Source organism: Ictalurus furcatus, chromosome 22, assembly GCF_023375685.1.
Source record: "Ictalurus furcatus strain D&B chromosome 22, Billie_1.0, whole genome shotgun sequence".
NCBI classification, from domain to species: domain Eukaryota; kingdom Metazoa; phylum Chordata; class Actinopteri; order Siluriformes; family Ictaluridae; genus Ictalurus; species Ictalurus furcatus.
Window position 1 is genome coordinate 7,928,077 of NC_071276.1, and position 26,080 is coordinate 7,954,156.

At 43.4% G+C, this 26,080-nt stretch overlaps 1 protein-coding gene across 1 annotated transcript in view; it reads left to right on the forward strand.

The window, feature by feature from the left end:
* The window catches only part of fam172a (family with sequence similarity 172 member A), a 188,006-nt gene that overhangs the window by 69,589 nt on the left and 92,337 nt on the right, over positions 1 to 26,080 (forward strand). Inside the window, exon 7 of the mRNA XM_053654004.1 lies at positions 18,376 to 18,579. Coding sequence (XP_053509979.1) covers positions 18,376 to 18,579 — 204 coding nt within the window. The remainder of the gene's footprint in view (positions 1 to 18,375; positions 18,580 to 26,080) is intronic.

Sequence of the window (26,080 nt, forward strand, 5' to 3'; positions counted from 1 at the left end):
GACGATCTCACACTCCCTCACTTCCTCTGCTTGTTCACACAGAATCGCAGCGCTACAAATTAACCTGTCACTTCATCATTTGACAAGATCTTCATTTTTATTCATTAGGACTCGGGGCCCGGCCGCGTTTGTGGTCATTTGCCTCCACGCGTTCTCCTCGCGTTTTCCTTTCTTTCTTTCTTTCTTTCTTTCTTTCTTTCTTTTTTCTCCCCTCCCATTTTCCCACTTTCTCCATCCTTTTTTTTTTTCTTCTTCTTCTTTCTCCCCCTCCTCTCTGGATGTGGTGGTAAAATGCGATACCATTAGCCCTTGTTAGGCGTGCACCCTATGTAGATGCCCCTTGAAGGGGACAGGGAAGGAACAGAGGGCGTAAAAGCACTAAAGAGCTGCTAAGCTGTGTGTGATGAAAAGATAAATGAATGCATAAGTAACCGGGGGCTCGTTCCTGTTTGCCCAGATCAAGGCGAGATCCAGGAGCTTTAGAGAGCATTCACGTAGACCCCCATGGAAAGAAAATGACGTGGCTGCTTCGAATGGAAAGAATGCTGTTCTTCGCTTTATCCTGTCTCTTCTCTCTCTCTCTCTCTCTCTCTCTTTCTTCGTCTCCCGTGTCTCATCTCTGTCTGCTGAGCTGTTGCATTAGCCCTCCATCACTTCCTCCCTACGCTACCGCTTTGACCATACAGGGAACTCTCATCACGAGAAGGCGGGGAAAGAAAGGGGGGGGGAAAAACCCCCCCTCAGAGACGGAGTTTTAAATTCTGTCTCTGCACATTTCCCGAAGAGTATTAACACACCAAGGCTTCCAGTGTCATTTTGTTAGGCCCTTGCCATCCACTAAACTAAACAGGGCTGTGTAAGAAAAATGAGTCCCCCATTAAACATCAGAAAGAAAACACAGCTCACGTTATTGGATCGTCATCTCCCCTCGACCACGTCTGTTAAGTTCATTTAAACGTCTTTAAAACATCCTTAGTGCTGGTTTACAGTAGACAAGGCCTTTTATTGCCCGAGTGAACTGCACAGGGACACGAGCGTTTTTAAAACACTGGTGAAAAATGGCCGACGCACCAACACCACCCTACTGGCAATATGGCTCTATAAATAAATAAATAAATAAATAAATAAAACCAACAACAAGGTTTAGCCTGGAGCCACAAAAAAAAAAAAAAAAAAAAAAAAGAGTTTTCTTGGAAAAATAGCTATAATGTATCTTTAGAATTGAGCCTGAAATAAAGACACGTAAAGTCTCGGGCAGCGAGATGAGAAGTGGAATGAGCTTTAAGAAAGAGGAAAAAAAAACCGACATTTCGTTTCTCTTTTCTCCTTCACATCGCTCTGGTCTTTGATGAGCCCAACGGCAATGATAGTTTCTTTATCTCTGTCTTACCCCTCCCCATCTATCTATCCATCTATCCATCCCTGTCTCGCTGTCTCTCAACACTGACCGAAAATAGTGTGTGAAATATTTAAGTCTCGACGTGTGGCCAAGGCGAATAATAACCAATTCTCCGGACTATTACAGGACACCTGGAGACCACTGGCCTTCTTTTCTTCTTCTCGTCTTCTGTCAAAAAGGGCTACTCGCCGCTAATGTTAGCAAACCCACTGCGGTCTACCCACATAAGCAGATTATGAGTAATTGTGTGTGTGTGTGTGTGTGTGTGTGTGTGTGTGTGGAGACTAGAGGAAAAAAAAAGGTGGAGGCGGGAGGGCCGGATGGTTAGGGTTCTGAATGAAATTTAGTTCCCCGCTGGCTGTTTTGTGCTGGCCCAGAAAGCTGGTGCTGCGAGGTCGGGTCCTGCGGAGGGGCCCCCAGCCTGTAGAGGAGCATGCTGGGAAAAGGTTTGATCGGAGCTGTGGCGGCTCTGTTAATGATCAAAACTCGAAAACCCTCACACACACACACACACACACACACATCTGCAGAAGCATGCACGGGTCTGGTTTACGTCGGTCGAGTATGCCCTTTATCGCCCCTTTACGTCTTTGCGTTTGAAATCAGAACGGATGCAAAATTGAAAAGATCCAGATTCTGCGCCGTGTTCAGATTAATCTGTGATACGCTAACAGACCGGAGTATAGACAGGAAATAGACGGACAGTGTTAGCAGAACGAGTGCAGGCGATTATGCTGGGTGCGTTGTTGTTTTTTTGTATGTGTGTCCTTGAAGAGAAACCCCTCGAATGATGATTGGCTAAGCAGACACTGACAGGATGACCCTGCAAAAAAAAAAAAAAAGCGCCAGCGCCCTCGCCTCATGAAAGCGAGCCACACTCTGCTTTTCCTCCTGTGCTCAGGCTAATACTGTCTGCTTAGCCATTCACACATCAAACACCTGAAGTGCATCAGACGGAAGAATGTGTGTGTGTGTGTGTGTGTGTGTGTGTGGAGGATGATTATTTAAGACCGCGTGTGTGTTACTCTTATTTTTCCCACTGTGTGATATGCATAAGTGTTGTCTGTCTTGTTTCTTTTTTTTTTTCTTCTTTCTTCCAAGCATAATTTCTGATTATGGTGAAACGAATATTTTCTCTTTTTATTTATTTATTTTTTTTACATATTCATACGATATGCATTTGAAGTAAATGTGTAATTTTGTCGAAATGAGCGTTGTTTATGTTTTTTTTTTTTTGCTGTCGTGCCGCTCGTGAGTATAATTTGTATGCGATGATAATTAGGAGAATTTCGTTTGCAAACTGGCCGTTTTTATTGTTTTCACATAAGCACCTACACTAAATTAAGCATAATATATACACGTATTATAAAGTTTACAAGCAACATGCAGCAGGAAGTTGAGTGAAATTTCAACCTGATTTAATACAACTGATTTATTTACGCCTTGGTGAACTCCGCCTTCTCTTCCTGACTGTGCATTTATTACAGCAAAGCTATTAAAAATCACTAATACTCTTTTTTTTGTTATTAAAGAAATGAAACAAAATGTTGGTGCGTATAAAATTCACAGTCTCCCAGCTCTAATTTGTGTGTGTGCGTATATGTGTGTGTGTGTGTGTGTGTGTGTGTGTGTGTGTATATTTTATATATATATATATAAAATATATAAAATATATATATATATAAAATATACATGTCTGATTAGAACTGTGTGTGGGTGTGTGTGTAAAAAAGGGAGAGTGTGTGTGTGTGTGTGTCCACTCTGTCTTAATAGACATGCTGAGTTGAATGCAGCCTCACATCTCAGTCTCTCATAATGGCTAGTGTGGAGTCTTTAGCTTGGCTGAATCTCAATCCTTTGCTTATGGATAATTGCACTCCCAGCCCCTTTTGCCTCCCCTTTTGCAGCTGAAAACCAAGCTCATTGCAGCCCATAAAGAAATCCCCCTGCTGAAGAAGAGAGAGAGAGAGAGAGAGAGAGACGGGAGGTGGGGGGGAAGAGGCGAAGGAAAGAGAGAGAGAGAGAGAGAGAGAGAGAGAGAGAGATCCCAAGTTGTCCTTGTGCATAAAAGTAGATTCGCACTTCAACACCTTTTCAAATTAATATTTGTGATGGGTCTATTCTGCAGCCACGGTTTCTGTTCTGCAGCCTTTGTTCCTGCGTTTGATGTAATGGAGGAAAGCACAAAAGGAGAGCTGGGAGAGTGAGGGAAAATGGTAGTTAAGTGGGCTTAAGGGGTGTTTCAGGCTCAGCTAAAAGACGGGCAGCTTGAATAGGAGCTGCGAGTACTCGGGCCCTGGGCCCCGGCTGTAAACACACAGGTCTGACACAAAGGTGTGCCGTAAATGAGCACAGGCAAACTGAGCGGTGCCAAACAGCAAGCTCCTTCTGTTTCCTACCCCCTAGAGGCAGCTGACCAATCAGGACTGGGATGAACAGAGTCACTCCAGTCTTCACTCAGAAATGACTATTGAGGCTGATTTTCTTGGATTTCTTCACCCGCCGCCTTCTCTTGTCTGAGGATTTAACCCCAATCTCTCTCTCTCTCTCTCTCTCTCTCTCTCAGGTCTCTCTCTCCAGGCTTAGCCTCATCCCCAGTGCTTGGGCGGTTAAACTCTTTTGTTTGGTTAATTGCGATGAGTATAATATACTAGTCTCTCAGAGGTCCGCAAGACAATTAGACAGTTGCCCATTTTTAATGAGACAGCGCCCAGTCAGACACTAGCCCCCTCATTCAGCGGCAGCCACCGTGGGCCTTTCTGTCTTTTTCTTTCAGCGAGGGAGGGGTAGAAATGGCGGGGATCGCCCGCTAGTCGGGGTTCCCTCTGAGTAATAGGGGTGTGAATGGGGGAGAAAAAAAAAAGAGCGGGGGAGAAAAAAAACAGCAGATTAATAGAAGGGTATTTTGTCCTCAATCAAACTCTCATGGGCGACTCCTGTGTTTGGTGGAGGCGGCGCGAGTCTGGCTGCTTTAGCAGGCTCTGAGCTTTGGGAATGGCCAGGTAATGGGCAGCTATTATCTCCTGCTCCGGGAGTGAGACGTGCACTTTCCCATTGTCACTCCAGTAAGCAAGAGGGATGGCCGGCGGACCCGGGATGACGGATCAGACCGAGCGCCTCCCAGCAAGGCTGTCATTCTTTCTTTTCCGCAAGATAGCGTTTGGAAAAGAAAAAAAAAAAAGAGGCAATTTTATATTTAAAAAAAAAATAAAAAATCGTCCATTCATTACGTCGTTGGTCTTCACTCTGACCATTGATTAATTAATAACCCTGATTCATGTCAAGTGATTTTTAATTCACATGCTCAAAATCTCTACTTGGATAAAGTTATGAAGGGCAGTGCTTTTTTTTTTTTTTTTTTTTTTTTTTTTCCCCCCCTTTCTTCGTCGCTTTTCTATTCACCCGTTCTCTTGTCCTCCCTTTTTTCTCCAGCACTAATCACACTGTTACAACAAAGATGGGCTCCATTATTGCATGTGTGGTTGAGAAGAAAGGAAATGAGAGAGGGACAGGGGTTGGTCGCCACCTGACACAAGACAATTAATCTTCCCGTAAAGCCTTGTCAGCCGGCTAAGACGACTCAAATGGATGGCCAGCATTAAGCGAGGAGTGTAGGTAGGGATTTTAACAAGCATTTACGAGAGTCCATTTTCTCACTAATGAAGAAGAGAATAAGTGACCCACCGCGCCAGCAACATACACTTAAGGCTCTGTCCTCCTTCATCGGCGCTAGACTGACAGAGCGACTGAGAGAGAGGTAGACTAAAGGATCTCGTTTGCCTGCTAATTCCTCTGTCAGCGTGGAGATCTGAGGGCATCAGAGAGCTGTGGCAGGGTGAGGATGGGTAACTTTGCCCTCGCGCGGTGGCCTCTGCCTGGCCTCTCAGTCTACCGCTGCTTAGCTTCCCAAATTAATTAAAGTGAAGCCAAGCACAGGCCAAATGCTGCAGCCCGACTCGATGCCCCGCCTTCCGACGAGCTTGTTTATGTAGGAGCATGAATACATCAGCGACTGAGCCGCTGTGAACTTTTTAACGAGCCTTTACAGACCCACGAGAGAGAGAGAGCGGTGTTTGGTCAGAAGCTCCGCGGAGAGCTGACCTAAAGTGGCATTGATTATTAGCCCTACAGAGAAAGAGGTGTCAAATTTTGACATAAGACGAGTCGAGCGCAGAGGATGAAAGGCCGTCGCTAGCGCGCGTCGCTAATGCAGCGTAACTCCGTACCGCTGTCGCCGCGTTTGACGTGAGCGCTCAGGCCAGGTCACGTTACAATACCGGGGCTGTTACAGAACAGTCGTAGAAGATTGACTCCCATATACATATCAAACACGCTATAACCTCTCGTATTTATCCTCCTAGAACGTCTTAAAGACATACAATCATACGCAGTCTTCTAGCGTCCTAGCTTTTTTTTTTTTTTCTTTTCCCTCGTCCCCACAGCCGGGTGTGTTTCGCATGCAACCAATTTTACTTTGTCATGAGCATGACTGTGTGGCAGGGTGTCATCTGGCCACCTCTGCTCCATCCTCCTGGACATTTCAGCCTCTTAATCCCAGAAGTAGTGTCGGAAAAAAAAAAAACAGCCAGCTTTTGAATTGTTAATGTTTGCGTCTCGTTGACAAGCGCAGGAGAGAAAGGAGAGACGGGTAGACATTGGAGACCAAACAAACGCTGAATTCTTGCTTCATAAAGAAGCGGCCGAGTACTGTGCCTGCAGAGCATTTTAGAGTAGTTTATGGCAGGGGGTCTCCAAGCGGCGTCCGGGGAAACGTGACCGCGTTACAGTGGTAGAAATCGGACGGTATTTCTCCATAAGTTCTTAAAGTTAGCAGCTGATTTGACGGGCCACGTGAGCCGAATGGGATTCATGTAAATCCCACTAAATTCAGGAATAATGAGCTCTATGGCTCCTAATAAATAGGCAGAGTATTATTGTACAAAGTTTAAATAATGAGCCTAATATCTGAATAGATGGATTATATTAAATATAAACCTGTACTGAGGGGGTTTGTGGAATTTATCTCACAGTGACTGCAAAATTTGAAGCACTCCACAAGACTTGTGTGTGTTTTGTTTTTTTGTTTTTTTTTGTTGTTGGCCTGTTATGGCTCAGGTTGATTTGTTGTGACTGCTTTTTCATGTTTTGAGAACGGAGCTTGTAGCTCTTTTCTAAACACCCCCCCCCCCCCCCCCCCTTTGGTCATTCTCTTCTGTATACATCTTTACGACGACTTAAATAAGTTTGCAGCGTACAGGCGGGAGTTTATCGCCCATTAAATAAGTCCGCGGAACGTCCGTCGTTACCGCTCGCGCCTTCTTGACCCGCAGTGTCACGGCTCGCAAAGCCCGTCCTGTTTGTTTGTCGTTACACACTCCAGGTCCGCTCCGATTCTTCGCGACGCATCAGCGAAACGAAGACGTGGTGAACAACGAGACGACGGTGTCACCCCCCACCCCCACCTCCACCCCCACCCCCCCACACACACACCCACCCACACCCCAACCCTTCTTACCCCACCTTGTATTCCTGTTCTCGGCGGCCAAACATTTTTAATTATATCTTCTGTGAAGTAGTGCGCCTCAGTAACCAAGGAGCTGACATTGATGCATGTGCTGATAAATCCGCAAACACTGGAAACGAGATTAACAAAGATTTTGAGGAAAGGGTGACAGCTAATTTTGCGCAGTGGTCCGCGCCTCGTTCAGGAGTGATGTTTTGATAGAGAACCGACGGAGAATTCGCATTTCACGCCGCGGAGAGGGATATTAGGAGTTGCGCCGCATATGCACTTTTTAAAATTGTTTTGCTGCTTTTTATCCTTCCTCCCGTTCCTGAATTCGGTTTGCTCGCTCATCGTCACACTTTTTATTGGAGGTTCTGACGCTGGGGTAATTTATGCGCCATGTTGCGGAGGTCCTGAGTTTTTGACAGGCGGACACTCGGAGTTGCTTGTCAACTAGTGTTAAGTACTGTGCAGGTAATTCCCCACCCCAATAACGCCCTGCATATGGCTGCTGAAACGGGGGGGACAAAAGCATAGTAATCTAATTTAATAGTTTATGCACCATGAATTTTATTCCACCGTTGTGTTGTTCCCATCACACCCTAAACACCGCCCCCCCCCCCGAAAACCGGACCAGCCGAAAAAAATGATTGTTACACAACCGTTTTATCAGTTTTGTGGTATTGTGTGTGTGTGCGTGTGTTTAAAGCAGCAGCAGCAGGCCTGGCGTATGAGTGAGGAGAGAGCAGTGATCTGATGGGGTTTGTGTATTGAACGTGACCGACCTCTGTGTTTCTGAACGCGTTGTCCGTGTTTAAACAGGCGATATGCAGCCCGGAGTGAAAGGTATCTCTGTGCTTCATCGTTTCTTTTAGAAGAGAGGAGACAAGCAGATAACAATCATATCTGCCACCGCTGATTCCTCACATCTCTGACGAGTGTGTGAGCATGTGTGTGTTAGAAAGAGGGGGCGGGGTGTGTGTGTGTGTGTGTGTGTGTGTGTGTGTGTGTGTGTGTGTGTGTGGGTGGGTGGGGGGGGGTTCACAGACCACTGCCAGGCCTACTCTCTCCAACCAATTTTGTGTCTATATGGCAGAAACATCTTGTAGTTATCTTTTTTTCTCCCTTGTTCTTTTTTATGCCTGCTCTCCTTTTGTCTCTGTCTTTTTTCCCCTCTCTCTCTCTCTCTCTCTCTCTCTCTCTCTCTCTCTCTCTCTACACTGCCTCCCCTCTCCGAATCAGCTCCCCATCTTCATTTGCAGGCAGCTGACAGCTTCTTTCACTTTTCTTTGTCATTTTTTTTCCTCTCTCTCTCTCTCTCTGTCTCCTCTTTGTCTCTTTTCTTCTCTTCTCACCCTCCGTCCTTCTCCATCTGCTTTCGCTTTTGTTTGCTCGGGCCCTCTCTCATCCCAACTTGATAATGAGGAATGCGGTGTGACCCTGACCTCCATTGGCCCAGTGACACCTTTTGACCTCAGCATGTGACCTTCAGTCTCTGTTTTGACAGCTTGATTAATTACCCAGTGTTATGATTTATGAGTAAGCAGTATGTAAAAATAATAGACAACAGGTGGTCTTAAAAAAAAAAAAAAAAAAAAAAAAACCCAACTTTTTCTGGTACTGTTTGGGGCTTGCACTGGGATTTGTCTCTCTTTCTTTCATTCTTTATTTTTGTTTGTTTAAGGAAGTGACTGTAATGGTCATGGTAAACTTTTCTGCTCGCATTCTTAGATTAGATTTGGCATACACTGGTTCAAAGGCAACGGTGTCTGAAGGTGCTTCAAAAACCGACTCACTTTCACATCAAACTTCCTTCCTTCCAGGGTATGTACAGACACCGGATCCCTCCTTCATTAGGATTCCTGTATTCTAATATATTACTACAGACGGGTGACACATTCAAGGAAAAACCGTCGGCTCCGTTATGCTAGCATGATACATGTCCCCTTAGACAGAAAAGTCCCTGCAAATCAATGTGAAGTCCTTCTAACTGATTACCTTTATCCTATGATGAAACACTTCTACCCTGATGGGAGGGGTCTCTTCCAGGTGACTCCGCCCCCACCTACAGAGCACAAGGGCTCACCGAATGGTTTCATGAGTATAAAAACGATATAAATGATATGTTATGGCGTTTACACCAAATCGCAGCGCAAGTGTTAAAAGCCTGTGAGAAATGTTTATGTGAAAGAAAAGAAAACAGCAATTGGGAAGATCTTTTGGATGAGCGGTGTTGCTCGTTTCAGTACAGTTCCAGAGACTTGTGGAACTGATACCTTTGGTCATTGAAGCTCTTCTGGTCTTCCGACTTGTTACAGTTTGCCACCTGTCAAATAATGAAATGTCTAGGAGTTATTTTACACTCGTCTGCCCCCTTTCCAGCGGCGCTCACGTTTCATTCCATCGAAAACAGTTAACTTTTTTTTTTTCGCGAATAAAAATTCCACGTTGAACTATTCCTATGGAAACCCAGCGATGAGAAAAACACCTTGGAGACCACCAGCTTTTCTTTCTGCTCCGCTTCTCTCGGGTTGCAATAACAGAGCAGGGGTCAAGGGATTCCACTTTAACCTTTGACCCCAGGGGGTGGCCACAGTGAGCGGTGGTCACTAAGATTAATACCCCATAGTACATTCATTATTCTTACTCAGCCAGAGGTAGATTACAAGGGAATATGAAGTTTGGGACTACAAGTCCCTCTCGAGTATCGGTGACCTTTTTTTTAATCAGAGCCTAAACGTCTGCTTCAGTGATGAATCTCTTATTATCTCCGAGCGCTGACCTGCAGGTTTGAGAATTCCTTCACACCGGTTACACTATGTCGTGGTGACCGAAAGTAAAGGGTGTACCAAGAGACCAAAATCTCCCGCGACGTATCCAGTCGCGGAATCACTTCGCAGGTTACCAGCTGGACTGCCGGAGTGTGATCACGTCTAATCCGTTGCTAAAAAGATTTGACAATTTGTGATTTATGTCTGGTCGTAAATCATTTCAGATATATTGTAAAAGCGTTGTCAATTAGTACGCTTCCACATCTTCTGGGTGAACGCAGTGGTAGTTGATGTGGAACTTGCCGATGATTGATTGAAAAATTCAAAGGATATTTCTATACTTTTCAAGGATCTATTTATTTATTTATCTATCTGATTAGTTGTACATTATTAATATTATTATTATTTGCATATTTTAACGCCTTGTTTGTGTGTTTGCTTATGTTTTGATGGTTGATTTGTTTATCTGTTTGTTTGTTTGTATGTTTATGCCAAGAATTGCTTGGTAATTGTATAAAAATCTGAATAATTAATAATAATATCAGTTTTGTGACCGTGTGAGGTTCGAAATACTTTGAATCATAACGGTCAGTGTGATTTCCCAATGTTCCTCTTGCCCCCTACCCATTAAAATGTTTGGGTTTTCTTTTTTGCACCCTATAAACACTGTCATCCGCCTCCCCGTATTGCAGCGTAGAGTGATTTATATATGACGCAGTTAGACAAGAATATCAGGGGGCAGCTATCGGTCCATGATCTATATCCCCCGTTCCCCTCATTAAAAATGTATGTGTATGCTGAAGGGGAACAATATAGAAATATAAATCATATAGCTAAAGGCATGTGAAAAGGCTCGGCGAATTATTTATTTTTGGCTTTCTCCTACGTGTTTTTTCTCTCTCACTCCATTGTTTCTATTGTCTTACCTGGCCAGAGGGCTGCTCTGCACGGGGAAGCGTGGGGCGAGCTTACCAGCTGTTTTATACCAACCCGTGGCATGGCCTGAACTTTGTGCTACGGATTGTTTCATTTTGAAAGAAAGAAAGAAATCAATCAATAGTACCTCTTTTCGGGTGGGGTGCCGTGTACATGACGACGTGACCGTACGACCATCACGAGCAGCCAGCCCGCGCAGGAAATCTGACTGCGTTCCGGCTCCGGGTTGGACGCTTCAACGATTTCCTTTGCGCAAACGTAAAACCACCAGTTTGATGGATTGAAAGTTTGATTGGCACGTGACTGACACGAGTAACCAATCGATATCGTATTCGGATGCTACTTTTCACGTTCGAGCCGCGTGCGTGCGAGCGAGCGAGCGAGCGAGCGATCCGACCGGGTTTGTAATTCTGCTTGGTAGATGTCTGATACTCTGTAGACCACCAATCCAATCCAGTCCCGAAGCTTCCTTTATAGGAAATAATCCCAAACTGCAATGTATTTTTACTCAGAAACACCTCCAGAATGTTTTCAGCACCTATATACGCCAAGTTAGTCTGTAGCTGTACTCATCGGATCTCTCATCAGGGAGCCGTAGCGTATGGGTCACTCAATAGATACGAGTCGTTATCTTTTAGCCCCGTCTACTTCATCCATCGATGGGAAGGGACCACCAGAGGACCAGAGATCTTTGAGTGTTGTAGCATTCTCAGCACTGCTCTGATACGTATGTGAAGAAAATGACCCAAAGCGTTTCCAGAGAAACTTGCTTTACGGAGTCTTTGTACTGTATAGCTGGGTCGTTGTGTGTGTGTGTGTGTGTGTGTGTGTGTGTGTGTGTGTGTGTGTGTGTGTGTGTGTGTTGGGTGGGTGGATGGAATGTGTTTTTGTTTGTGTCAGTATTAGTAGTGTGGTGGTAAATGGCATTTCCCCAGCGCTCACAGTCACTTCCTCCTGAGCGATTGACATGTTGCCCTCCTGTAAAAAGTTGACAAATGATTTCTGTAACATTTACTTACACAATCGATAGCTCTGACAAATTCCACCTGCGCCGTGATTAATGCTATACCAGCCTCTCTCCCCATTCTTCTCCCTCTCTCTGCTCAACCTCCAGGGGCTGCCGTGCACACTCGGAGCTCTGTGTGTGTGTGTGTGTGTGTGTGTGTGTGTGTGGAGCCCTCTGGATGTTTGTGCATTGTGTGTGGTTTTCAGCAGCTTTATTAAGCACTAACCGTGCTGTTATAGTAACATGAAGGATGTGTTAAATGTAGAAAAGGAAAAAAAAAAAGTGGAAGCATTTTGGTTGAAGTCGGGTCGGGTTTGGAGTCGCCGTGTAGCGTCTCTGCTTAACCTTAACGCACGTAAATTAGAGCCGATCTGTCAATGTCACACAGCACTAGGGTCTCTTGCGGTATGAAATAAACAGCATTGTCTGTTTCTGTGAATGTAAACACACACCCGTTTTCTTTTATTTGTGTTTTATGTTCTAATATTCTCCCTTTCCTGTCTTTCCTGGCTGTAATTTGTATAATGTGATTGTAGAGGCAGACGTAATAGGGGTAAGGTTTATGTAAGGTTATTCTTTTTTTTTTTTCTTTTCTACTTCCAAAGTCCTCATAGTGCTTGCAGTGTATAAGTTCTCCGAGAGCCATGCTGTACTGTACCGTAGTGCACTGGATTTTATTATTATTATTATTATTATTATTATTATTATTATTATTATTATTACAGCTTCAAGTAAAAAGTTTCTTCATTATTTCCCCAGTACACAGAAACGTATCACCCTGTGCTGATCACACACGTCTATGCTTATACAGTAGAAAGGCTTGACACAATTATTACGTAACCACCTAAATGCAAGCGTTTAAACTGATCCGGGGTTATTTAAGGTTCTATAAGCATCCGCTGAGATAAATGTGTAAACACGATGTTTAGTATAATTTCTTTTTTCCCCCGCTCCATAGGCAAATCTCTAATTATTCTTAGTCAAAAGCTTTGACCTGTTTCGCTCTCATGGGGAAGTTCCTTAACTTCTATCACTAAAACATGTCATGGATGATCAATTTAATAGGTTTCATTTTTAAACGTAAATTTTGTTTCGTAGGTTTTGCTGCAACGCATTGTTTATTGCTGAGTAAACTGTTTGTTCAAAAAAAAAAAAAAAAAGAGGCAGAAGTACTCCGTTTCCAAAAAAAAAATATTCCAGAAATGAAATTTACCAAATTTCTCTTTTACCCCAAACATATCTTTTGATTAGCTAAGACATATTTGGTTCATTTACTGGTGTCTGCAAATCTGTACTGAAAAGTCTTTGCCACCCCAAAAAATAATGATCTGTCACCCAAAAACAGGCGGGACTTGTTAACTGCTTGTTAGCCTCATAGCTCGAGACATGTCTGCTGGGGTTAGTTGGAAACGTGTGAAAAATTCACTTTTATCCAGAATTATTCTTAACCAAATCCTTAGACACCTGTAGTGCATGTTTTTTTAATATATGTACGTGTATATATGTGTATATATGTGTGTGTGTGTGTGTGTGTGTGTGTGTGTGTATATATATATATATATATATATATATATATATATATATATATATATATATATATATATATATATATACACATATATTAGATATATAGATATATATGCATATGTGTGTATATATGTACATGCGTGTATATATGTGTGTGTGTGTGTGTATATATATATATATATATATATGACATATGGATATAAAGATATATAGATAGATATAGAAACAGTATGTTTCCAACAGCTGTTCAAGCAGAGTGCTTCTGAGGCTGTAGTAAAACTAGAGGATATTCGAAATGTCACAAAATGATTAAAAGTGAAAATGCTTCTGTTTGACGTTATTTTTCAATTGAACACAAATGATACAATCAGCGACGACTTGAGCGGAAAAGTTGAATCGTAGTAATATCGACACGGGTTTCAGAATTTCTCGGCGTTTGGTGCGTCCACGTTTTCCTGTAACGGCAGCGTGCAGTCGAGCTGACACGGACTCCACAAGTTTGTGCAAAAGCTGATGATCCACATTAGATCAAATCCCCCCGAGTGTCGTCTGAACACGCGCTTCAATAGAAGGTATCAAACTCACGGGAAATCCTTTCGAACCCTTTGCACAAAAAGGAGTTCACGTGGCCAATAGGACGCGTCGGTCACGTTTAAATAGGGACCTAAAAAAAACGGTGCAAAATTCGAACACTTTCTGTTTATTTCCAGTTTTAAATAAAGAAACAAATAAATAAATAACCCCAGGTTTTCAGTGTGGTCTCAGACTTTTGGACCCCACTGTATTCAGAATGCATACTTCTTAATAAGACTGATAGATGGATAGATAGATTGATTGATTGATTGATTGATAGGAAGTTAGAGAGACAAAAAAAAGCAAGCACTTTAGACTCTCAATTTATTTATTTAATTTTTTTCTCGTAGCATTATGCAAGGCGTAAGCGAGTACCTGCAGTATGAACAGTGTGAATAAAGCCCTCTGCAGATCCTCTATCCCCACTTCGTAGTCCAATCAGACTGCTCCGTCCTCGCTGCCTTCTGCGTCGTGATTGGCTGGCCCTTCCAGCCCTGAGCGTACAAAGGGATGACAGGCAGTGGTAGAGCAGGACGCGCAGGCGCAGGAGGCCAGGCTGAGGCTTTGTGGTAATGGAGGGTCATCGCGTTGCTCGAGACGTCATCCGGCGGCTTTGATCACGCACGCATATTCCCCCTCAGACGCAGTCTATAGGCTACACATGCACAAACGCATACAGATGTGTGCAAGAGTAAAAATGACATGCATACACGCACGTTTTCTCACACACACACACAGTCCTGACCGCTAACGGGCACGCTTTGTACCTGACAAGTACCGTCCTCTCTGTCTGACCCGAAGCAGTACGAGCCTTTCTCTTCATCAGAGAACTATAGAGGAAGGGTGGGAAAAACGACCGAGAGCCTCTCTCCCTCGCTCTCTCGCTTCAAAGCCAAACAAAGAGCCGCAAATAGCTAAACCACTGGGTTGTCTGTCAGCATGCCGCTGAAGACCCAATATTATTGTAAGCACGTCTCCTTTCAGCAGGACTGACTGAGGAATCGGACAGCTCGGCTCTGCTATAAGCTAAATTTATTAGTGCTGCCTGTAAACGGACTGATTTAGTAGACACACCATTATTACTGTATTTACTGTCCACACACACACACACACACACACAGAGGACGAAAACACTCAGGAAACGAAGGCATTTTGCGTGTCTACATGAGTCTTAATTAAGGTCGATATTGTTTTTGTAGTATTTAGTAAGTGTTAATGATTCATATTAAAGTGACTGTATGACAAGGTTGTTTATTTATTTATTTGTTTGTTTGTTTGCTTGTTTATATTCTGGGTCTCATCAGCACTTTGAGAAAAATTGACCAACTGCTTATTGTATTAAGAAGTATAACGTGTCTGTAAATCAAATGTGGCACCACACTGTCAATAGAAACCTACATAATTTAACCAAGACATAGCCGATACATTTTTAGGACATTTATTATTATTATTAGTAGTAGTAGTAGTAGTAGTAGTATTATTATTAGTAGTAGTAGTAGTAGTAGTATTTGTTGCTGATTTGTTAGATTTTTTATTTAATTCTTAAATATTTATTTTTCTAAATATTGAATTTAAATATCATTATATCAGTAGACTTTTAAATGTGTTGTTAATTTACTATCCAAGCCCCAATTTTTATTTATTTTTTAAAAAAAGTGAATAAATTCAGGATGCATTTTGATTGATCAAATTTTCTTGTGCTATTATATTTCCGTTATAATGCCTGTATATCTCTACGTCGCTGTCTAATCCCTACGTCTGCGGTCGTTCTTTGTTCTCCGTGTATGCATTTTATGACCGGAGAAGTTTTTACTCATGGTTTCTGCTCATATATTTTTGTTTGTCCAACATTAAGGAGCGTCAGATTGAGCGTCACGGCGCTGTCAGTCGGTGAGATGAAGGCGCACAGCGGCGGCGGCGGCCATTGTGGCCGTGTGTGAAGGGAGTCCGCTAGTTTGAGACAGACAGACAAAAGAACACTTAAGAGGGCATCCAGTGGTGGGTTACTGAGGTCTGAGCCCTACTGAGGGGCCACGGTGACCCAGACAGACCGTTGGCCCGGAGGCCAGGCCTGCTTACTCTGCCCCACGAGGAGGTGCCAACCTGGGGCACGGGGGCATGGGAAGAGCCAGACATCCAATCCATCCACTCAACAGAGCAAGGCGTAGAATTTCACAGATAAGCTCTCGCGCTGTCGCTTCTATATACACACACAGAAACAGTAGCTAGGAAAAGCTTCTACATTATTCTACTACATATTATCATAAAAAATGTGTATGAATTTGTCCATGCTTAATTCTTTAAACACCCCAAAATGTGTTTGAATTCAAATAATAATAAAATACTTTAGTATTGTTTAGAATTGCACAGGCGTTTAAATGTAAAGCCTGATTATTTACAAACTAGTAGTTTTAATTGATTTAACCATGAGACAAAAGCACCGTTTCTCCCAGAACCCTTTCTCATTTAATGAAGCAAGCAGAGACGAGGATAACCACGAGAGATGACGCTCACACCTCTGCTCGATGAAGACGGACGTTAACGAGCTCCGATCAGCAAACGCAGGAGCAACGAGGCTCGATCTTTTCCGAGATTTAACCCAGGCGAAGCGGCCATTACAGATACAGCCGAAGAAATAGAGAGAGAGAGAGAGATTGAGTGAAACAGTGAGAAAGGCCTGTTTGGCTCGACGGAGGCTGTCTTTCTTTCCTAGTCATTTATCTTGCCTGCCACCAGTGGGCAGTGGCACTAAACTCCTCTCAAGCTGCCTCACCACTGCGTGCAACCACAAAGCCAAACTGCTCCTGGCCAGCGCCTCTGTCCTCAACCAGAAAGTTGTCAAGGAAAGAAAAATCTCTCCGAATAAACATACACTCGTGTGGTGCGGCCACGGGGTTTTATTACGAGAAACAAGCTAACTGGATTAAAATATATATAAAATATATATATATATATATTTTTTAATGAAAAGCGAATTAAAGTTGTTAGCAAATTAATTTTGCTCTATATGATGCACTAATTCTAGCTGAATTACTGCAGAGTTATTATTATTATTATTAGTAGTAGTAGTAATATTATTATTATTATTATTATTAATAATAATAATAATAATAATAAGCTGTTTTACTATGCATTTAATTTATGATCTTCCTTGTTTTTCCTGATCACTTTGAAATTTGAGCACTTTGTAATCCTTTCTTAGGATTTTTTTTGTGTGTTGGGTTTTGGAGCTTTATTAGCTGTAATTACTTCCCCCACTTGATTAGTTGCAGTCGCACGGCAGACAGAGCAGGAGGGCAGCCGCAGTTGATTTGTATTGATTCGAACGCGAAAGTGCTTCGTCTGCAGTATATCACGCCATCTAATTATGATCGTAAGATATCGGCAGATGCTTAATTTTTAATTAGCCTGTTGAAAATGACACTTGCTTTGTTGCCGCTTGCGTTGCAACACAATTCATTTACATTCAAAACATGTGTGTGTGTGTGTGTGTGTGTGTGTGTGTGTGTATGCGTGGCAACCAGGAGCGAGTGCACTAGTGTTTATGATTATAAGAGTTATTTTGATTCACACAATCGGGTTTGTGTTTAGTTATATTTACACGCTTAAATCTGACGTACGTTCAGCTCGTTCAACTGAAACATTGCACTCGTGACGCTTTAGAAGAGAAACCAAATTTTTATTTGCCCATCCCCACGTCCCCGTCGCCCCCCCCCTTTTTATTTATTTATTTGTTTGTTTGTTTGTTTATTTTTTAACAGTTCCTACAAGTGCATTGGAGGTAAACATGTCCCAGGTGCGATTTCTTTCGCAGCACCAGAGAAGTGACAACCTGTACTAATACATCTGAACAGCGCCAAGGATTTCTAGTCCGTAGTGCTCGTATCGTTTAACGAACTGTTTTACACATGCGAGTGCGTGGCCGTTTCTGCATTTCACTCTGAACGAGATATTTTGCCCGTTGTCTCTTCTTATCGTCTGGTCAGATTTCCTGAGGGCGACGTGTTAAGTCGAAGCAAATGTCTTCGATTCAAACAGGTCTCGCTGTAATATTTGCCGTCTTCATAGGAAAGGTATTCAGCCGTGGCGAACAATAACGAGGATTTCAATGGAGGTTCTCGCTGTTAATTAAAAAAAAAATAAATATAGCTGACGCTCAAAGAGTAATCTGGAGTCTGGAAAAGAAAGCTTCTGCTTCGCTGAAAGCCTCATTGTACAGGAAGACATCCTGTTAAGCATAAGCAGAGTTAAAACCTTACTGGAACGCGGGCAGAGTTTTTAATAGTACGTTTTGGAAGCACACGCTCTAGTCCAGGATTTGGTGCTTCTTGGCTTCTTAACACTCTCCGTCATTTTTTTCTCCTCTCTCTTTTTCCCTGTGTGTCTCTAAACCCTCTTCCAGTTAACTCCTCTGCCACACGGCCCTCAATCCGACCCTCTCTCTCTCTCTCTCTCTCTCTCTCTCTCTCTCTCTCTCTCTCTCTCTCTCTCTCTGATCTCAGGCCCGTCTCTGTCTCTGTGCCCCTCTGTCTGGTTTCAGCGCTGGCAGCCATGTCCCTCCCTGGATACCTCGCTGTATTATTTGCACACACAGTCACACACAGCCACGCAGCATTGTTCCTGCCTGTTAATTTGTTTGTTTGTGTTTGTGTCTCAGGAGGGCTACGGCGTGATCGTGCTGAACCCCAACGAGAACGCGCTGGAGGTGGAGAAGGTCGGGGATCCATCTGCCGACGCATGGGACGAACCGGCGGAGAAACGCGAGCGCAAGGAGGAGTGCGAGGGAAAGAAAAAGAAAGACGGGTACGAGAAGTACCGCAACCCACAGAAGGAGCGCGAGACGAAGCGCATCCCGATCCGGGTGAGTGAGGAACGGTGGAGGGAGGGGAGGGGAGGGTGGAAGCGAGAGCGACAGAGACGGAGGGTGAAGCAGAGGGTAAGAGAGGGTTTAGTGGAGTTGAGCGAGAGGGCCACACGGGTGTGCGGTCAGGCTCGCTGAGTTTGGCAGCATTCCAGAGTCTGTGTGTACAGAAAAGGCTTCTCTTTACTCTCACTTTTCAGATATTCACAACTCCCCCCCCTTTCTTTTTCTTTTCACTCACTCACACATACACACATGGAATGAGAGAAATGATCCAGTCTTAGCTGTAAAAAAAAAAAAAAAAAAAATGCTTTTACAGCTAGGGTTGTCCAAGTCCATTAATACAGTGCTTTCAAATTCTAATCATGAAAAATATTTATATATTTTTCTATATATGTGTATGCATATGTGTGTGTGTGTGTGTGTGTGTGTGTGTGTATATATATATATATATATATATATATATATATATATATATATATATATATATATATATATATATATATATATATTAGTGTGTGTGTTAATAAAAAATTTAAATTAGCATAAGCATTGAAGGTGAAATTGCATTTTCCTTGTCAAAAAGAAATAATCAAATAAATCATGTAGTGGCTGTATCATAAATTTAATATAAGAAAAAAAAAAACTAGTTTTATTTTTAAGATTATTTTTTGACAGAGTTTTGAACTTTATTGCTGATATTTCGCTAAATCATACATTTCCTGCCCTACAAAGGATCTACATTTAAAAAAAAAATAAATCAATCTAAAATCTCCAGCTTTTCTTCGTACAGTTACGCCAAAATCCCAAATGGCTTCCTGTTTCTTGTAAATGCTCACTACTTAGGGTAGAAGACCTCAGAGCCTGTCTAGTGCACGACATGTCCGATAGATTCAATCACAGAAAAAGCCTGTTGGAAATTAAGTACTTGCATTATCTCTTTTTTAAAAAATTTTTTAAATGCCAAATGTGTACATTATAAACAATATATATATATATATATATGGAGAGGGGAAAAACGTGCACTGACAAAATCACGCATTAACCATCAACATCAAACGATTGAAACTAACTGTTTAATGCTGGGAGACTGAAAGTACATAGGATTTTAAACATTTTAATATGGATTTTTTTTATATTTTATTTTTTTGGCCCTCCAGTGTGTAAATATTATAAAATTACAAATAACACTTGAACAATATATATATATATATATATATATATATATATATATATATATATATAATATATCATTCCCTAATGGAAATTCATTAAGCCTCGTGCTTTGCAAGATTGATATCCTGATGGAAATGATATTATGTTTGCAAAGCAGCAAATGGTCGAAACGAAACGGAATTGTATGGTGGCTAAGTATGCCTCTTTGCTAACCCCACACACACACACACACACACACACACACAGAGCTGAATAGGTTGATCAGAGCCATGTCCCCTGTAGCTGTTGACCATGAGATTCACTATCATTAAAATCCATAATTCCCCAACAGCAGCCCATCACATCTCTTATCGTTTTCTGCGGATACAACACTTAATCCTATACATACGTACAGTACACACACCCCAGGCACTTTCTTTCATGGATAACACGTGCCCAATCAAAGAGATAAACCAGCTCTGAAGTAATTCAGCATAGTGGTCTGACAAAAGGAGGGAAGAATAAAAAAAAAAAAAAAAATCTGTTGGCAGATCGCTAACGTTTTGTCTCACTGATGTCCGCTCTACACGTCTACACGTGTGTATCCGAACCACATCACACGCCTTATACTGTCAGTTACCGGCGTGACACGCGAGCGCCGTGTGAGCTGTCAACACACTTCCTGTACCACATCCAATGGTACCGTCACACGCACTGTTCTGAGAAGCATGATTATCCACATTATTAACATCACATCGGGAATCCGTACAGCTCGCTTTCTCACGCTCGATAAACAAGCGCTTTAATGACGGCCTTCCTATCGCGCCAAAGTAACTTTGACACCCTTCACTTATTTTAATGAATTCGCTTTACTACAGGACTCGACAGTCGTCTTTTTTTTTTTTACATTTTCACTCACACACACACACACACACACACACACACACGGAAAAGAACGAGACAAGGAATTCTGCGAAGTAGCCATCAGCGAGTGCAAATCCTCGCACTTCTTCAGCCGTTCTCACTTTGACGTAAGCGTTTCATCACCGCGCTACACGTGGACGAGGGAAAACACACCGTCGGTACTGAAAAGGACCCCTTTTCCGGTCCTGCTGATGTCTTCATGTGTCGGTGCAGGCGCCGGGACGTGTGCGAGAAAGAGTTGAGGCGAGGAGTTACACTCTCCGAGGCGGTGGAAAGAACCCATAATAATGTCTTAATAAATATTTCAGCTGGAATAGTTGAGGATTCATATAATGAGGTCTCGCTCAGGCTCTCCTCACCTCGCTCCGTCTTGTCCTCAGAACCTTTTGCACTTTGTAATGCTAGCAGCGTGAGATCGTTAGAGCAGCACTAGCCAAGGTTTTCCCAATTCTACTCTCTCACATTAGGCGAGTCCAGCCATCCCTTTCCGTGCACTTACATTATACATGCTCAGACAGCAGCAAAGGAACTAGTACAAGGACAGTGAGTGACTGTGTGTGTGTGTGTGTTAGTATCGTAAGCTTAGATATGTTCACCTGCACAGAATTCCTATAAGAAGCCTTAAAACAAAGTAAGTAGTCCTGAGTTCAGACTATACAATGTTGAAAAACGTTGCTGGGAAACATTCTGCAAGCGGTCACGCGTCACTACCGGGACAGGCCGTTTTTCACACGGCTATATAGAATATATTCGCTTGTACACGTTTGAAAAAGTGTTAATTACGTCCTCTGTCCGTCACGTATTTTCGCTTGTTATTGGCATGGAGTTCATTTTTTTTTGGAACCGCCGAACAGCTTTAGATTCGGACTCGGTGCTCAGTCTGGTGCAGTGGTCGCTCTTAAAGACAGTTCTTTAAAACGGTTAGAAAGTGGTTCTGAAGTGAAATCTTCACGGAAGAAATGCACGTTAGCTAATTTCGGCTAATGTTTCAGTCGACTGCAACTCCACGAGGCACACGAATCACGCCCGTCTAAACGTGACCCCGTTGGTCCTGAGCATAAACCGAAACCGAGTCCACGCTGAAACGTATGAAAACGCTTCCATCCTTATACTACGCATGCGTATAAACCACGTCAGAAGCTTTGGCCTGCGTCGTTTCCCTCAGGCGTTTATTTAAAAATGCACACCGTTGTATAAAGTGGCATGAATCTTTAACGGTGCCATCAAACTCTATAGCATGCACGACAAGTGCAGTACAGCATCGTCCACCGGTCTTGTTGGCTTCGAGTTGAGCGGGTCACGTGACTAAAAACACGTCGTCGTTTTGAAAGTTATCCACGTTTTCGAATCCACAAGGTTTACGTTTCGATTGTGCGTCTTGTAGCTGCAGAGCAAAGTGTCTGTATGATGATGATAATCATTACGCCAACACGCGTAGCCGAAATCCGGGCCCTCGAATGCTTTATTTAGCATGAACAGACGCGTTGTAAACCGATAGAAATACAGATACGAGCCGGAGATGCACTATTCCGCCAGGAATGGGATTAATGTGAGTCACTGCACTATGTATTTACAAGGTTTATTCATTCATCCTTAGTATCTGCCTGGTCAGGGTCACATTGGTTTCAAATAGGCTCCTGCTTTGTATAATACAACTTGATAAAAGCTTCACAAGATATTTCAAGCAAGTACAAACCGTAATAATAACCGAAATAATAACACATGTCTAACGCACGTCTCTAGTTGCAACCGATTGTGAACTCTCCAGTGTTTGCGTGAGCAGAGTGGTTTAAATACGAACGCAGGTAGAGATCTGAATATTCGGATCCTTAAACGGATACGGATGGCATCATCGCGTTACTGCACGTTTCAGTGTTTATATGCTGATGTTTACGCGCCGTTCCGCTGCTAAAACGACGACATGCTGGCACGTGGTAAAGTAATGTCAGTCTGCTGCCTCATCTCCACTCATTCCGGAAACAGGCCCCGACACTTTTTCCTTCTCGGTGTCGTGAAGCATCTTGCACCGCTACCTTTTCAGGTAGGAGGACAGCGTGACTTTTGCGCGTGTCCATAAACACTGAGCTCGTATCACTTTGGCTCCCAGCTTAAAGGCGTGTTTGTATTTGCGCGTCCACATGTGTGTTTTTCTCTCTTCTCCACCCTTTCTCTCAGGCCCTAGAGTAGTGGGCGGGTCAGGCCCACTCTCATTCTCTGGAACTTTTTAATCTTTTCTAGCGGTATTGTACCAGGCTCAGGCTCCTCTCCTCCCCTCCTTGACTTCCTGCTGAGCTGCAGACCACCTGCACGTCGCTCTTCTCAGCCCGGGGAGCCTGTTCCTGCCCACAGTTGAGTTGATTAATACGCTTCCTTACCCTCGTTAAGGAGCCCTTAACTGCCTTTAGCACTCTTACTTTTTGCTCCCCCCCGGGGTTCATAGTGTTGAAGCCCCCAAGCCTGCATAATCTCCTAGCACTCTTAAAAGATCACAGCCCCAACGGCCCACGTCTAGTGTCTCTGGAGAGGCCGAGTGGACGAAGGAGACGGGGAGAGGGAGGGGCGGGGCCAGCATACACAAGGTTTTTTTGGGAGTTCACTTTACTCTGAATTTGAGGCCTAATCCAGTTACCTATTTTCTGTCAGCCAAGCGAAGGAATAGCAGGAACAAAACCCACATTGAAGGCTTAAGAAGCTTCCAAAGATTTCATTCAGGCCTAACCGGGACAGGCTTAGGGCCCGAGCCCCTGAGGGAAAAGAGCCGTTTTTCTAAATGACTAGAATTTTTTTTTTTTTTCTCACTTTTTTTTTTTTCTCTCCCCCTTTGGATTTCTTATTGTTACTTTTTTGTTCTGAGACAGAGACAGGGAGACGGAGAAAGAGAGAGAGAGGGCATTGAGAAGCAGCAGCTTGCGCTGAGCGGCGTTCCTCTTTTTTCTTCGCACTCTCTCTCTCTGTCGCTTCGTTTATTCATTTCTTAAGTGCCTGCAGAACTTTAAGTGTCAGATCCTTGCAGTGGTGGCATGAGTTTATTGAACGCTTTGAGTACATGGCTTCGCTCTGTTTCTCTTTTGTACATCATCTAGACAATGTTTTACTTCTCTTGTATAAGGTCAATGGTCTGTATTAGACCACTTATTTGCATCATTTTACAACTCCCAGTCCTGTTTTATGTCAAGACCACGGTTTTCGGAGAAGGAAATCTTCGGGAAGCGCGCGTTATAGTTAAGAAATAGCCGTTTTAAATTGTCATGCCTCTGGAAGATGGAAGATCTTGATGAATAGAAGTCCGGGAACCACAAAGATTTAGCGCAGACTATATGTCTGAAATGAATTTAAATATCGGTCCGTACTTGTGCAGTACAATTATTATTATTATTATTATTATTATTATTATTATTGCGGTCAAAAAAAACTTTGGAAAAACTTTTGCTGAAAATTATATATATATGTATCTGCCTTTTATATGGCCTCTAAACCCCCCCCCCACCACCCCCACCCCCGAACAATCCCACTTCATGAGGAAATCAGGGGTGAGAGTGTTGATTTGGAGTCAGCATCAGTCCAAGGTGACACGCAGACCAGGGTAGTGGATAATGTTCACACAGCATGTACCCACCAGCCGCCTCTGTCTCCTCAGGATCGCCATCCATTATTTATCCGTTGTTTTCCTACTCATATATTCCTCGCGGGAGCATTGGAATCCGTGTTTTGGAGATGTTCTGCTCCCCTATGCCTGCCTCGTACACGACTAACCTGCACGTCTTTGAGATAAGACCCGGTCTGGGTTGAGCTGTCAGGAGGAGGCGATATGTATTCCAACTGGCTATTGCATCACCTTGAAGCTGTCTTTGTTCACATCTCTCCAGGACACTTCTTAAAGCCCCGAGCACGGGTGAACTTTGGCTTCCGAGACCTTGTTTGTGACCTTATTGCAAGGACATGCATGCTGACTGGACTGGCCTTAATTAAACGCATGAACTTATGACTCAGTCAAAGCAAGGGTCAATAGCTAAGGTCCAGGGGTGCTCACCTGTTTCACCCGTGCGTATATGTCCGTAGATGTACTTATTGAGCTTGCGAGTACGTCTCGAAATATTTGCGGGAACTGCATGTACAGAAGGCGAGTCTGGCAGCATTGTATAGCTCAGACTGTATGTGGGCGGTTACGCTTGAGAAGTTCATGCTTTTGTACATGGCGATATTTTTGCGTGTGGACCCGTCGTCGTCTGAGTGCACGTCTTTCTGAAGCTGTGCATTTACACTCGTTCCAAGGGACGAGGCCTACTCTCTGATGTCTGCTCCCAATCTTCCTGTCAGGTCAACCTTAAACACATCCAATCTGCTGCGAGGACCCGAAGCCAGGCCCCTCACAGCAGGCCTTTCCTCCAAACCCTCACACAAGTGGCTGCTCGCTCACCTCGCCTGCGTCAATTAAACCCAAGCAGTAATTTAATCTGACAATCACAGGCTTGGCGCGGGGCAGGTCGAGATTTGACGAAGATGACCTTTCTGGCTATACGTAGCCGAGAGCTGTCTTTTAACAGTGAACCCCTGCTAGACAGGCACCGGTCCTTTTGTACTTTGTTAATGAGATATTGATTAGAAACAATGCACCACCAAATTTTGTTGAGATTAGCTCCATGGTAGCAAGGTCACGCCTCTGTACAGTGATGGGCCGAGCTTCTTTATGTACCAGAGTGTCTGTCTGGATCGCTTTAATTAAACTTTTTTTTTTTCTCCTCCTCTCTTTTTCCATTTCCTGTCTTTTGGCATGCACAAAACGTGTTATTATTCTGGCCTCATCCTCTCAGCTGGCTTTGGTTATCATCTTGCTGGCTTCCAGTGATCTCTCCAGTATTTAAATCCCAGTGTTTTTCTTTTACCCCCCCCCCCCCCCCCTTCCCTTATTTTTTACCTCCTTTGTACGAGACACGAGGGCTCTTTCATGGCTCCTTCATGTCTCTGAACAGGCACCTTGTCTGTGACTGGCCAGGTGTGAAGAACAAATCTACAGGAAAGAAGTGCCAGTAGCTATTTCACCAACCTGAGACGGCTAGTTTTTCCGCGCTATCAGGAAGCCCACGCGCCACCACGAACCTCGGCTCCAGCTTTATCATACCGTTCCGAGCAGTCCTCTACACCGCTACCATTCAAACCCGATAATATTGAATTTCCCGTAAACGTGTGCTGTTGACAAGGGAAGCGTGTGGATAACCGGTGACTGAATGATAATGCGGATCCAGTGCGGAGTGAAGGTCCACATTCTAATGGATCTACTGTTGGACGCTACCAAACATGTCATTACCATCCCAGCTTGTTTCATTTTTAATCATTTACCAAAAGGAAAATGAGCTTGTTCCCTGATGAGAGTTAGCCATTCAAATCACTTCGAGGGGTTCGGTTGTATGAGAGCTTTGTTTAG